This window comes from Nyctibius grandis, chromosome Z (assembly GCF_013368605.1).
Source record: "Nyctibius grandis isolate bNycGra1 chromosome Z, bNycGra1.pri, whole genome shotgun sequence".
In the NCBI taxonomy this organism is placed as follows: Eukaryota; Metazoa; Chordata; class Aves; order Nyctibiiformes; family Nyctibiidae; genus Nyctibius; species Nyctibius grandis.
In genome coordinates this window covers 2,230,309-2,243,236 of record NC_090695.1, presented here as the reverse complement: position 1 = coordinate 2,243,236, position 12,928 = coordinate 2,230,309, and the positions used below count along the sequence as shown (strand labels likewise).

General features: G+C 42.2%; 1 protein-coding gene across 3 annotated transcripts in view; it reads right to left on the bottom strand.

Annotated features, from left to right (window-relative positions):
• EPG5 (ectopic P-granules 5 autophagy tethering factor) overlaps positions 1–12,928 on the bottom strand; it is a 67,164-nt gene that overhangs the window by 21,101 nt on the left and 33,135 nt on the right. For all 3 annotated transcript variants that reach the window (XM_068423307.1, XM_068423308.1, XM_068423309.1), the window contains exons 24-29: positions 6,453–6,576; positions 5,400–5,541; positions 4,153–4,324; positions 3,010–3,172; positions 2,277–2,419; positions 533–689 (exon numbers count right to left, since the gene is read on the bottom strand). In XM_068423307.1, the coding sequence (XP_068279408.1) occupies positions 533–689; positions 2,277–2,419; positions 3,010–3,172; positions 4,153–4,324; positions 5,400–5,541; positions 6,453–6,576 (901 nt within the window). The remainder of the gene's footprint in view (positions 1–532; positions 690–2,276; positions 2,420–3,009; positions 3,173–4,152; positions 4,325–5,399; positions 5,542–6,452; positions 6,577–12,928) is intronic.

Sequence of the window (12,928 nt, the reverse complement as noted above, 5' to 3'; positions counted from 1 at the left end):
AAAATAAATACCTGGACCAACGCTTTTTGTCAGAGCACCCACATAATGTGTTCCCCACAGCAATCATTACCACCACCACCAAGCACTTCTCTACCAGCAAACTTCTGGCTAACTCTCTACACAAAGAATACAGCAAGGCTGTAGAAGAGAGGTGTCTAAACACAGATGTTGACAAGATATAGATCAGCTAGAAAGTGATCAGTAACAGCAAAATACATGCCAAAACACTCCTTTATTCACTGGAAGCACCCAAACTTTAGTTACCTGCCCAAAAATGCAGCCTACCTTAGCATTTAACTAACACAGTGAGCATTTATTAGCACTAAGCAAGCATCTCAGAGCAATAGTTTTTATTTTGCTCGTATGCAAGCTTAAACTCTCCTAAAGACTGTGTATGTTACAAAATTAGTTGAAAAGGAAATGGGATAGAAGCTAGAAGTTGATTTTCAGGCTTCTGAATGTGTTAGACCCCCAGTATCAGCAGGCAATTGGGATACACATTAGGCAGCCACAAGTCAGAGAATAAACTCACTTGGCCTAGAATCTCAATGCAGGATGTGAAGAACTGCCTTGTGGGAGGATTGCGTTGAGTGTCATCACACACATACTCCACTAATGTAAAAAACAAACTAATTCCGACTTTCTTAATTGCAGGCATAGGCTGCACCTTGTAGATATTTATTAAGGCCCTGCAAAAAAAAAAAAGGGTAGATTAAATTTACATATAGAAAATAATCTGTGACAATAAAGAAGGGGTTTTTGCCAATATATAGCCTTGAGATGGGTATTTCTGGCTTACATGATAATCAAACATGGTTTCACAGAATCAGACTATGGTTGAGGTTGGGAGGGACCTCTGAAGGACATCTGGACCAACACACTCCTGCTCAAGCAGGGCCACCTACAGCTAGCTGCCCAGGACTATGTCTAGATGGCTTTTGAGTATCTCCAAGGATGGATACTCCACAACCTCTCTGGACAGCCTGTGTCACTGCTCACAGTAAAAGAGTGTTTCCTGATGTTCAGAGGAAACCTCCTGTGTCTCAGTTTGTGCCCATTGCTTCTTGTCCTGTCACTGAGCACCCCTGAAAAGAGCCTGGGTCCATCTTCTTTGCACCCTCCTGTCAGGTATTTCTATACATCGACAAGAACTCCCTGAGCCTTCTCATATCCAGGCTGAACAATCCCAGGTTTAGCTCAAGTAATTTTGCTGCCTGAAATGGGTACTTCCAAACCTCAGGAAGTCTCCACAATCAGAGTCAGAAAGTGATCATCAAAAGATTTTTCACAGTTCCAACAGATTATTTCTCCCTCAAATTGTGTGTTCGTCATGTTCTTAGGCCATCTCAACTACATTTGTACTGCAAGAAAATTTACCTCATTTTACTTAACAGGCTCAGCAATAAAAGAATTAAAACAGAATAAATCTTTTATTGTGTATTGCCAAATAAATCTTTTATTGAGCTCAAACCCCCATCTTCACTGAGTCTGAATTAAAACATCTGAAGAACATGCAATTCCACAGATAGAAGTCCAAAGAACTAGCTCATCCACAGAATTTTTCAGATTAATGATCAAGAATGAATGTGTAGAAATAGTAACCAAATATTGTTACTTATACAGTGAGTACACTCTGTAGGAAATCAAATACACCAAAAGAATCCCAGCAGAAATCTGAAGAGATTGAGAATGGTGTTGCAAAACTGGACTTCTGGGATGAACTCTAAAATGCCTTCAAGAGGAAGGTGGCCTTGGACTAATCCACTTATTCACCTCCCCCAAAAAAGTGGTATTATATAGTCCTCTTCCACTGCACAATTTTGTTTCACATACTGAAAAGCTACTTCAATCATAACTCTTTATGAAAGAACTATGTCCTGCACTATAACAGGGAAAAACCTACAGAGAGAGATATTAAAAACATATAAGTTAGCCTATGGCTGAGACAGTTGTGGGACAAGTTTGCCACTTCCTAAAGTTTAACACAGCACCCCTGTCATCACTTAACGTGCTTTTGCAGGGTTAGAAGGGCTATTCTAATACACAGGACGATAAATTAAAGTAGAAAACAACACTGTGTGCCCTGTTGAGGCTCAATGACCTCCTGAGAATAGTTACTCCCTTAGAGGTCTGTGTCACAAACACACAGGTCTCAGGACTCCAGCTCTGCTGTTGACCCAAGATGATAAGCATTAAACAGGTTCCACATTTAACTCTAACATACAGAAAAAGAAATATAAAACATCACTACCTAAAACAGTGTCTGAACAACCTACGTTATAAAATTTTCCACATGTACTGCTGCTTCCACAACACCCAGAGAAGGTGGCTTCGTAGCTTCTGCCTGCAGTTGTCTCACTTCTTTACGCAAAGCATGAAGCTGCTGGCTCACTGCTTCATTTTTATGTTTCCCTTCAAACTAAATGACAAAAAGACACATATTCATTTCAGAATAATATTTTTTGCTGAAACTCTTCAATGTTGCACCTACTTGTAAAAATGAAGCAGAGCCCAGTAAGAGAACTCTGAATATAGATGGTTTTCCCCTGAGAGCTTTGATCAGATTTAAGTACATCATGCCAAAGCACACATCCTTGGTCATGTTTCTATTTAATTATCACACACTAACATAATTCATGACTTTTATGTAAGGCTTATAATCCACAAGAACTGAAACTTAGAGAGGATCAAGAAATTCATATACCAAGCAACATGGGATTATTTCTATAAACATTTTCATGCTTTTATTCCTATCGGTGGGCATATTCCCACATTCACACATTGGGAAGCAGTTTAGAATGGACACCACGAGCAGAACAAACTTTATGCAACAGCTTATTCTCCAGCTGTTGATCTGCACGTCCTTTTGAGCATTACCTATCAGGTAATTCAGGTAACTATTACGGATTTATTTGGTCAGCTGCTACCATTCTTGTCACCATTCACTCATTTCACTTCCATTATCCACACCCAAGAGCCCCGAAACAGAAGTGATACCATGTCTCTAACCTGGATTGTGAGAAGAGCTGCTCCCTGGCAGCCTTTATTAGCAGTTCCCCGGCACTCCAAATGGAGGGTGACCTGCTCTTCCCGATTGACGTAGAGCTTAGGTACTGTGTCCAATATTTCACTATTGAGTGCAACATGCTGAGATTCCCAGAGAGCCGCAGTTCTGAAAAGCATTTATTAACAAAGTTATCAAAATCTTTACTGAAAAAAGTAATGCTAAGAATTTATAAGCAAGAGATGAGACTTCAATTTAATGTGCTGTACAACGACTTGTGACACTTTCTTAGAAAACATGAAAGGTTGTTAAATGAAACTGAGTTAAAACTTCCAAGTAATAGCACTTCAAAGCAATAAAGAAATAGGTTCACAAGAACAAAACTACTCACGTCTGCATGAGTTCTTTTTAATTATTCTATATGACATCCTGGAAGGAAATTAAATAGATCACCCTCTGTAGGAAATGCAATTTTCTAACAGCCAAAAAAAGCTGGACTGTGGGATGATTCAGTCAACAAAAAGCCCACCTAAAATTGCTGCTGGAATTGTTTAGACAGATCCTCTCTTGGGCTTAGCGAGTTTTGGGGTTTTTTTCTTTATTTATATTTTTTTCTAATAATAATATTTCTATTAAATTACTACATTGGGCAAGAACAGCTATAGATTCGTCAGCTGTGTTTGAAAATACTTCAGCTGGATTCTCTTAGGAGGAATACCAAAACCAGAAAGTCTCTTTCACACACAAAGCTAACAGTCCCAGAAATCAGATTTCTCTCTTGGGGATTCCAGTGCTTCACACTTCAGCTACTACATTAGTGCAAAAGAGTTAACTAACTTATTGCCAACAAATCTAGGCTAAAGGGAGGCTTTATTTTAAGAAGTATGCCAAAGGAGAAAAGAAACTGGAGAATTTAGATGTCAGCTGATGTAATCTCAGTCACTAGATCAGACTTGTGTAGTCTTAACTTAGTTAAAGGATTGAAATAACAACATGATAGTCAAGAAGAAAGAGAAAAAAAATGGGACAAGAAGCAGAAGTCAAGTACTGAGAGTCTTATGCCAACACCACAAATGAGACTGCTGTAAAGGGTACCCAAAGTCACTGCTAGATATGCTAGTGAGGCAGAAGGAAAGAAGCTGTCTTACTTGGCATGTCGCTGCAAGATGTTAAGGTCCTTGCGCATGAGCTGAATTGCTTCTTTCTGACTTACTAGACTGGCAGAGGAAATAACTGCCACAGGAGCTTTCATCGTCTGGAGAGGAAGAGGGGGCTGGGGAGTATCAAACTTCTTCAAATTATTCATTATCCTCTCTTTGGCTAGAAAAGAAAGCAGAAGGAAATTTTGTCAATAAGCAAAGTTTAGGAGAAACTGAACAAAACCTTTTTTTTTTTCCATGAAACTTTTTTAGCAGCAGATAAATATTTCTCAGGATTCCTTCCTTTTAAAAAAAAAAAAAATCACTTAATTAATCTTCCTATTTTTGTTGACAAAGTTTATATCACACAGATAACTTTCACAACCAGCTCCATCACACAAACATTAGGATCCAAGGCCCCATTGCTCTCCTTGTTCCCCCCAGCCACTTCTACCTTCCACCCTTCCAATTTTTCTCTTATCACCCCATTTATTCCCCTCATCTGACAGAGGCTCGCAGACCCAGTCTAAGCCAACTTCATCTTCCTTTCCCTACAATTTATCTTTGCCTCCAGTCTTGTCAGTTCCAATTCCTCCCCAAAGCACAGCCTCTCTCCAGGTCAGCTCTCTCCTCCTACTGATTCCCAGCTCAGTTCCTTTGCCCACACAGTGCCAATTTATCTATGAAACTATTCCAGTTTCCTTCTATTCCCTCCCTCCCCTTTTTTTAAAGAGCCCCCCAAAAATCCAATCTCACCATAACCTTAATATACCCGCCATGACTATTATCCCCTTCTGTGCTAGAACAACCCTTTGACTGTGCCAAAATTCCAGGGAAAGGCATTGGGAAAAACAACAACAAAAAAAACAAGAGACAATCTTTCTGTTTTCAGTTACAGTGGTTTTGCCTTTGCTTGCAGCTGTCTCTATCTAAACTTCAGGAAAATTCAGCCTGCCTGGAGCACGTTCTGTGTAGAAGAATCATTGGGGAGCTCACCCATGAAGCTCTAGGCACAACATGACCTGCTGTTTTGTGATGTGGCAAACCTTAAGCCAAAAACATCGATGTTAGCCTCTCACATGAGCATCTTAGTGAGAACACCATGAAAACTTCATGCAAAATACTGTACCCATAGAAAATAAACTGTATTAACACCTTTATTCACAGACATCGTTATGTTCCTAAAGAAACCAGGGCTTCAACATGCTAATAATTCTTTCTGGCCCAGTTTCATCAACAATATTCTTCTCTCTTACCTGATAAAGGGTTGGTGAAATCTGTTTGCCGTGCAGAAACACAGGTTGTATGTGATTCAAGCTGAACCTGCAGCCAAAGGTTTAGAGCTTCCTGAAACTCATGGTGTATGAGTTCAACATTGACATACTCCATCCACAAATCCTAAAGCACAAGAGAATTAAATTATCATTCCCGTTTTGGTCAGTACCATATACTGTGCATCCATCCCAGTAGCTGGGGAACTAAAGCACGTAGAACTAGACCTAGCAGTTTTAAATCATAGGAAAATTATTACCAGGGGAAAAAAAAAAATGTACTGAAGAAAAGTTGCAGAATTTTTATCACATATACAGGTAAGTCACTGAAAAGCATTCATGACACTTAGAGAAGTAATCTGACAAGCACACGTGGCATAATTTCTAACAAATAAGAGGGAAAGGGTACAGATTATTAAAACTCTGTTCCTAAAAAAGGAACACAGGAAACCAAGACAGTCTAAAACATCATGGCATGATTAATTGTAATCAGGCTAAAGCAGGCTGCATTTCCAGTAGTCACATACACTGGAGGAATAAAAACAGAGCAGGAATGAGGAAATGCCCTTCCAAAATCTTCCCTCTCACAGGTTTTTTTAATTATGCTAACTTTTTAGGCTTACTGGGCAGAATAATATACACCTCCCACTTGCTAACTTATATTTGAACTGGACATATTACAGACAACCAACATGAGCAGACTTTGGCTTCCAGTCTTTTGTCATTTAAAATTCCAACTTCAATAATTCTCTGAAGTTATTTTAGAACATAAAAAGAATTACAGAACAGTACAGAATAAGACTGTGTTCTCATTAAGACGGACAAGAAATCTACTCATGAGTCCTCGCTCAAATATAAAGGAAAGTAGTTTGGGATAGCACAGGATTTTTAGGAGAAAGGTTAGAGCTATGAAGTTATCATACATGCTGTACGTGTATTAAGACCAGTGACACCAAGTCTCTCACTACTTTAGAGGTCCCATTTTAACAAGTGAAGTGAATTTTGGATCCCAGATCGCCAGTGTCATTAGCATTTCACCTGTTGATTCTGCATGACTTTAGCAAGTCTATGTGCATCGTATTGCTTCGGTAAAGAAGGAATGTATGTGTCTCCTTTCTGGAAACTCTCTTCTTCCAACCACAAAACAAAAACATTACAAAGCCTGAGAAGAAAAACAAAAAAAAAAAGGAAAAAAATAAATCAATGTGAACTTTAATTGTATACATAGCATGTCGTACAGAGCAGTCTCATTCTGGGGTTTAGAGTTAAGGCAACAAATAATGCTACAAGGTGACACAGCTCAAAAGGTACATGTTTCAGATGCTTTGTGACTAGTTTACTACGTGTCAGTTCAAAGACCAGCAGTGGAAAGAAGCTATCCAGAAAAATATGAAGGGCAATAACAAAGAGTAACAGAATAAATTTTGAAAGAAAAATATTTATGCAAATTAGCAAACATGACCCAGGACTGGGAGTGTCTCTGATGTCAGGGAATCATATTGACAACCCCATTCAAAAGACCAACGAAGAAAAAGAGTACATCTGAGCAAGTTCAGCTTCTCACCCCATGACTTCTCTAGAGTGCCTGCTCTAAAAGCGCTCTGTGCTTTAACATAAATATACTTTTTTTCAACTGGCATCACTCTACTGAGGGAGATCCTTTTTATAATCATACCATCCAAGTTTTCCTGATTAAAAACAAGGGAGAACTAGAATACCATTAAACCTTTGCACTGTGCTATTAAATACCACTAGCCAACTCTTGTTTTCTGTATCAGTGTCACTGGTGAAAAAACAGAAGCAGTCTAGTTCCAAGAGTGGCTCTGATGAACTCTACCAATGTTTTCCCTCTGTCTAGGCAGTCTTAATCTTCCTGAGCATAAGATTTACCTGGCTGTAGAGCAGCCTGGTTGTATGTTGGAGTGAGGAACTCCTTTGAAATGAAAGACTGAAAACATTAATCAAGTTACACCCACTGAGCATCTCTGGATTATTTTTTCTCTCAATGACTGTCCTGTTTGACCCAAACTGACCCAAGGGATATTCCACACCATATGAAGTCATGCTCAGTATATAAACTGGGAGGAGTTGGCCGGGGGGCGGATCGTGGCTTGGGAACTAGCTGGACATCAGTCAGCAGGTGGTGAGCAACTGTGCTGTGCATCACTTGTTTTGTGTATTCTATTATTATTTTATTCTTTTTGTTCTATTAAACTGCCTTTATCTCAACCCACAAGTTTTACTTTTTTTTTTCCCCCCCAATCTTCCTCCCCATCCCACCAGGGCAAGTGGGGGAATGAGTGAGTGACTGCATGGTTCTTAGTTATGGGCTAAGGTTAAACCACGACAGTCTTTTTTGGCACCCAACATGGGGCCCAAAGGGATGAGATAACAACAGATCTGACCAGAGTGTGTTAAAACAAATTTGTTGTAAGTATTCACTGTATCAGGTTAATAGTTGCTGGTCACGGAGCTGATTTGTTTGCTCTCAGAGTTATTAGATCTGTGAGATGTAACACCTTACTTGCTCCCTGTTGTGCTGGTTATCAGCTCTGGGGTCTGGATCACGGGGATCATTTGGCTGTACTGTGTAACCCCGATCGTGAGACTAATCCAGCAGTTGTAGTCAGCATTGCCATCATCTCCGTACCTCGTGTGCCATCCCCTGGAGACTACTAATAATTACAGTTTTTACCATGTATGGAGGAGACATCCACGTCTCCACAAAGCTAATTACAGTAGCGTTTGAGAATTCTGAATATCCCTTGAACCAGCATGTTCCTATTGCTATGTCTCCTGAATGCGGTACAGGTCTTGTTTAGGGTTAAACAATTATTTAACACCACCACTCAGAGACTGACCCGGGCGACAGGCACTGTGGCTACTCCGCCCCCGGCGATGGGTGATGCAGCTGAACAAGAAGTAACCACTTGATCATTAACCACTTAATCATCCCCAAATGAGCTGCAGGATACGTGAAAAGATTTCAGCTGTCGTCCAGGTAAGCACATTATCACCTGGCTGCTCCGATGCTGGGATAACGGGGCTAGCAGCCTGGAATTAGAGGGTAGGGAAGGCAAGCAGCTTGGATTACTTTCTAGGGAAGGGGACAGTGACAAGGCAATTGGAAAAGGGACACAAGTCTTCAGCCTCTGGCGGCAAATCCTGTCAGGTGTGAAGGAAAGGCATCCCTTCAGGAAGATGTTATATGTCATTCAGGCAAGTGGACCACCATGGAGAGAGGTATCCATTACCTGAGGGACTTAGCTGTGCTGGAGAGGATTTATTATGACCCAGACAACACGCAATTACCCACAGATCCAGACAAAGTCCAATGCACATGACCCATGTGGCAGAAATTTGTATGGAGCACACCATCACTGTATGCCAACTCATTGGCAGTACTGGCCTGGAAAGACAGAGAGGCACTGATAGTAGATGAAGTGGCTGACCAACTCCAGCAATACAAAGAATAGACTGTCTTCCTCCCTACAGGCCTGTGTCTCAGCTGTGGAAAAACTGTCCCAAAAGTTCAAGAAACTGATGGAAAAGTCTGAAAACCTATTTGAAAAACTGTTCCAGGAGTTCCAGCAACTCAAAGAGGACAGGTCCTACACCCCACCTGTACGGACCAGGATCTCAGCTATTAAAAGAGTTCTTCTGCTCAAGAGGATACAGAGGGTACACACCACAGGCTACCCTGTGGTTTTAAGCAGCAGGACCATGGAGAGGACATGAGTAAGTGGGATGGAAAATCTGCCTCAACCCTAGAGGCATGGGTACGTGAATTGCAAGGAAAAACAATGACAAACAGGGGTTCTTCCAGGAAAATTTCATCAGTCTCCAGTGAACAGTTCACCAGACACAGCAGAAGGGTTGATCTTACTCCTGATCCTACGGAAAGGACTTGTAATCCATTTCTACAAGAAGTGAGCAGCAAATCCTATGATCAGAACTAGAGGGGCCCTGCCTCCAGACAGGTGGAGGAGAGGGACAACCGGGTTTACCAGACTGCATGGATTTGATGGCCTGGCACGTCAGACCCACAGGAGTATAAGGCTCTAGTGGACACCGGTGCATGGCGTACCCTAATGCCATCAAGCTACAAAGGGCTAGAACCCATTTGTACTTCTGGAGTGACAAAGGGATCCCAACAGCTAACTCTACTGGAGGCTGACGTAAGCCTAACTGGAACAAGTGGCAGAAACATCCCATTGTGACTGGCCCAGATTCTCCATGTATCCTTGGCATACACTACCTCAGGAGAGGGTATTTCAGGGACCCAAAAGGGTGCTGGTGGGCTTTTGGTGCCTTGGAGATGGAAGGAATGAAGCAGCTGTCTACCCTGCCCAGTCTCTCAGAAGACCTCTCCATTGTGGGATTGCTGAGGGTTGAAGAATAACAGGTGCCAATCGCTACCACAACAGTGCACTGGCGGCAATATCACACCAACCGAGGCTCCGATTCCCATCCATAAGCTGATCCATCAACTGGAGAGCCAAGGGGTGATCAGCAGGACTCATTCACCCTTTAACAGCCCCATATGGCCAGTGGAAAAGTCTAAAGGAGAATGGAAAGTAACAGTAGACTATTGTGGCCTGGATGAAGGGAAGAAAATAGTCCAAATCCTTCTAAAACCCAGTTTTGTCACAGAACACAGTAAGGTCAAGGGACCTGCACAGGAGATCCAGTTTTTAGGAATAAAATGGCAAGATGGACGTCGTCAGATCCCAATGGATGCGGTCAACAACATAACAGCTATGTCTCCATCAACTGATAAAAAGGAAACACAAGCTTTCTTAGGTGTTGTGCTTTTTTTGGAGAATGCACATTCCAAACTACAGTCTGATTGTAAACCCTCTCTATCAACTGACCCAGAAGAAGAATGATTTCAAATGGTGCCCTGAGCAACAACAAGCCTTTGAACAAATTAAACAGTTCATGTAGTAGCCCTTGCACCAGTCTGGACAGGGCAAGATGCAAAAAATGTGCTCTGCACCGCAGCCAGTGAGAATGGCCCCACTTGGAACCTCTGGCAGAAAGCACCAAGGGAGACTCGAGGTTGACCCTCAGGGTTTTGGAGTTGGGGATACAGAGGATCCAAGGCCTGCCAAACTCCAGCTGAAAAAGAGATACTGGTAGCTTAAGAAGGGGTTTGAGCTGCTTTGGAAGGGGTCGGTACTGAAGCACAGCTCCTCCTGGCACACTGGCTGCAGGTGCTGGGCTGGATGTTTAAAGGGAGGGTCTCCTCTACACATCACGCAACTGATGCTACATGGAGTAAGTGAGTTGCACTGATCACACAACGAGCTCAAACAAGAAACTCCAGACGTCCAGGGATCCTGGTAGTGATCATGGACTGGCCAGAAGGCAAAGATTTTGGTATATTGCCAGAGGAGGAGGCGATGCACACTGAAAGTCCCCACTGTATAATAAATTACCAGAAAATGAGAAGCAACGTGCCCTGTTTACTGACGGGTCCTGCCATATTGTAGGAAAGCATCGGAGGTGGAAGGTGGCTGTATGTAGTCCCTTACAATAACAGAAACTGCTGGCAGAGAAGGTGAATCAAGTCAAGTTTCAGAGGTAAAAGCCATCCAGCTGGCTTTAGACATTGCTGAATGAGAAAAGCGGCCAAAGGCTTTATCTCTATACTGACTAATGGATGGTGGCAAATGCCCTGTGGGGGTGGTTGCAGCAATGGAAGCAGAGGAACTGGCAGCACAAAGGCAAACCCATCTGGGCTACTGCATTGTGGCAAGATATTGCTGCCCGGGTAGAGAACCTGACTGTGAAAGTACATCACATAGATGCTCATGTACCCAAGAGTTGGGCCACTGAAGAACATCAAAACAACCAACACGTGGATCACACTGCAAAGACTGAAATGGCTTAGGTGGATCTGGATTGGCAACATAAAGATGAATTACTTCTAGCTTGGTGGGCCCATGACACCTCAGGTCACCAGGGAAGAGATACAACATGGCATTGAGTGGGTATTTCTCATTCCCTATCATGCACCAGCCTCTGGAAAAATCGAATGAGACAGTGGACTGTTAAAGCCTCCACTGAGAGCAATGGGTGGTGGGACCTTCAAACATGGGGATACACATTTAGCAAAGGCCACCTGGTTAATTAACGCTAGGGGATCTACCAAGCAGGCTGGTTGTAGGTCAAAACTCTCATGTACTGTAGAAGGGGATAAAGTCCCTGTAGTGCACATGAAGAATACGTTAGGGAAGACAGTCTGGGTTATTCCTGCCTCGGGCAAAGGCAAACCCACTCGTGGGATTGCTTTTGCTCAAGGACCTGGGTACACTCTGTGGGTGATGTGGAAAGATGGGAAATTCCGATGCGTACTTCAAGGGGATTTGATTTTGGGCGAGAACAGCCAATGAATTAAATTGTATGATGTTAATTGCTTTATAACCCTGCCACTATATGTCATCACTACTACAGTTGTTGCTAGATTAATCAAGAATGAACTTTGATGAAACTGAGCGAAGTGCAGCAGTGATGGAACCAGAACTGACTTCAGTATGCAACAGTCCAACACTACACACTGGGGGGGTTACATAGAGCTGGGGTTAAAACATGACAACGACCAAGGAGGATTTATGATCTCCCTTCTTTGCTTGTACAGTACCTACTGATTGCCGGGGGTGAAGCACTTAAAAGAAGCTCAGATCCCATATGCCCAAACCCCCTGAACAAGGGACTCTTTCCAAATAAGTGTTTCAACTAGTTTCTGGGAATATTCAGATACTGTAATACTGCAAATATTTCTTAAGGTAGACTTCTCAGACCAAAAGTCTCTGTGTAACACAACCACGGACTTCTGAACAGCCTAGCTACATTTTCAGTGTGCATGAGATGTAGCTCTTAGAAGTTACCACCCGTTACAAAAGTGAGCGTTCATCAGCTGCACCACAGTGAGCAACCGTGCCCATCTCCTTGGCCTACTCCAACACAAGAAGACAGCCTTGTGCTAAGGTTTTGGTTAAGCAGATGTATCACTTTCCAGCTGGCACAGAACACTCTTGTCACAGATCAACTTTAGCATGCTAACTGGGTAAACTGCACTAACTGAATCATGTATTGTGGTCCCCAGTGAATTCCCTGGTGAAGTAACCTTACTCAGACATAAATTTTGTCACAGACCAGGGCCTAATAGATGTATACACACAAAGTAGCATTTTATGTTTATAGATAGTGACGTACATACCAGTAGCAGGTACGTCTAAAAACCAAATGTTTTACCAGAATGGGGATACCATTAATTAAAAAGCACAGCTCACCCCTGAGGGGATCGACAACTCTATCAACATTTTATTTTTAGTAGTAAAATCAGCTCCTCCTCAAACAAAACAAGTTGTATCAAGAGGAAGAGATTTGACCACAACTATACATATAAGAAGTGCCTGTGGCACATCTAGGTCAGCCAAGAGTCACATCCCTTCAAGTCTCCCACAGCTAAGACTGTGCTCTAGTAATTGCTCAGGTGGTTGCACTGA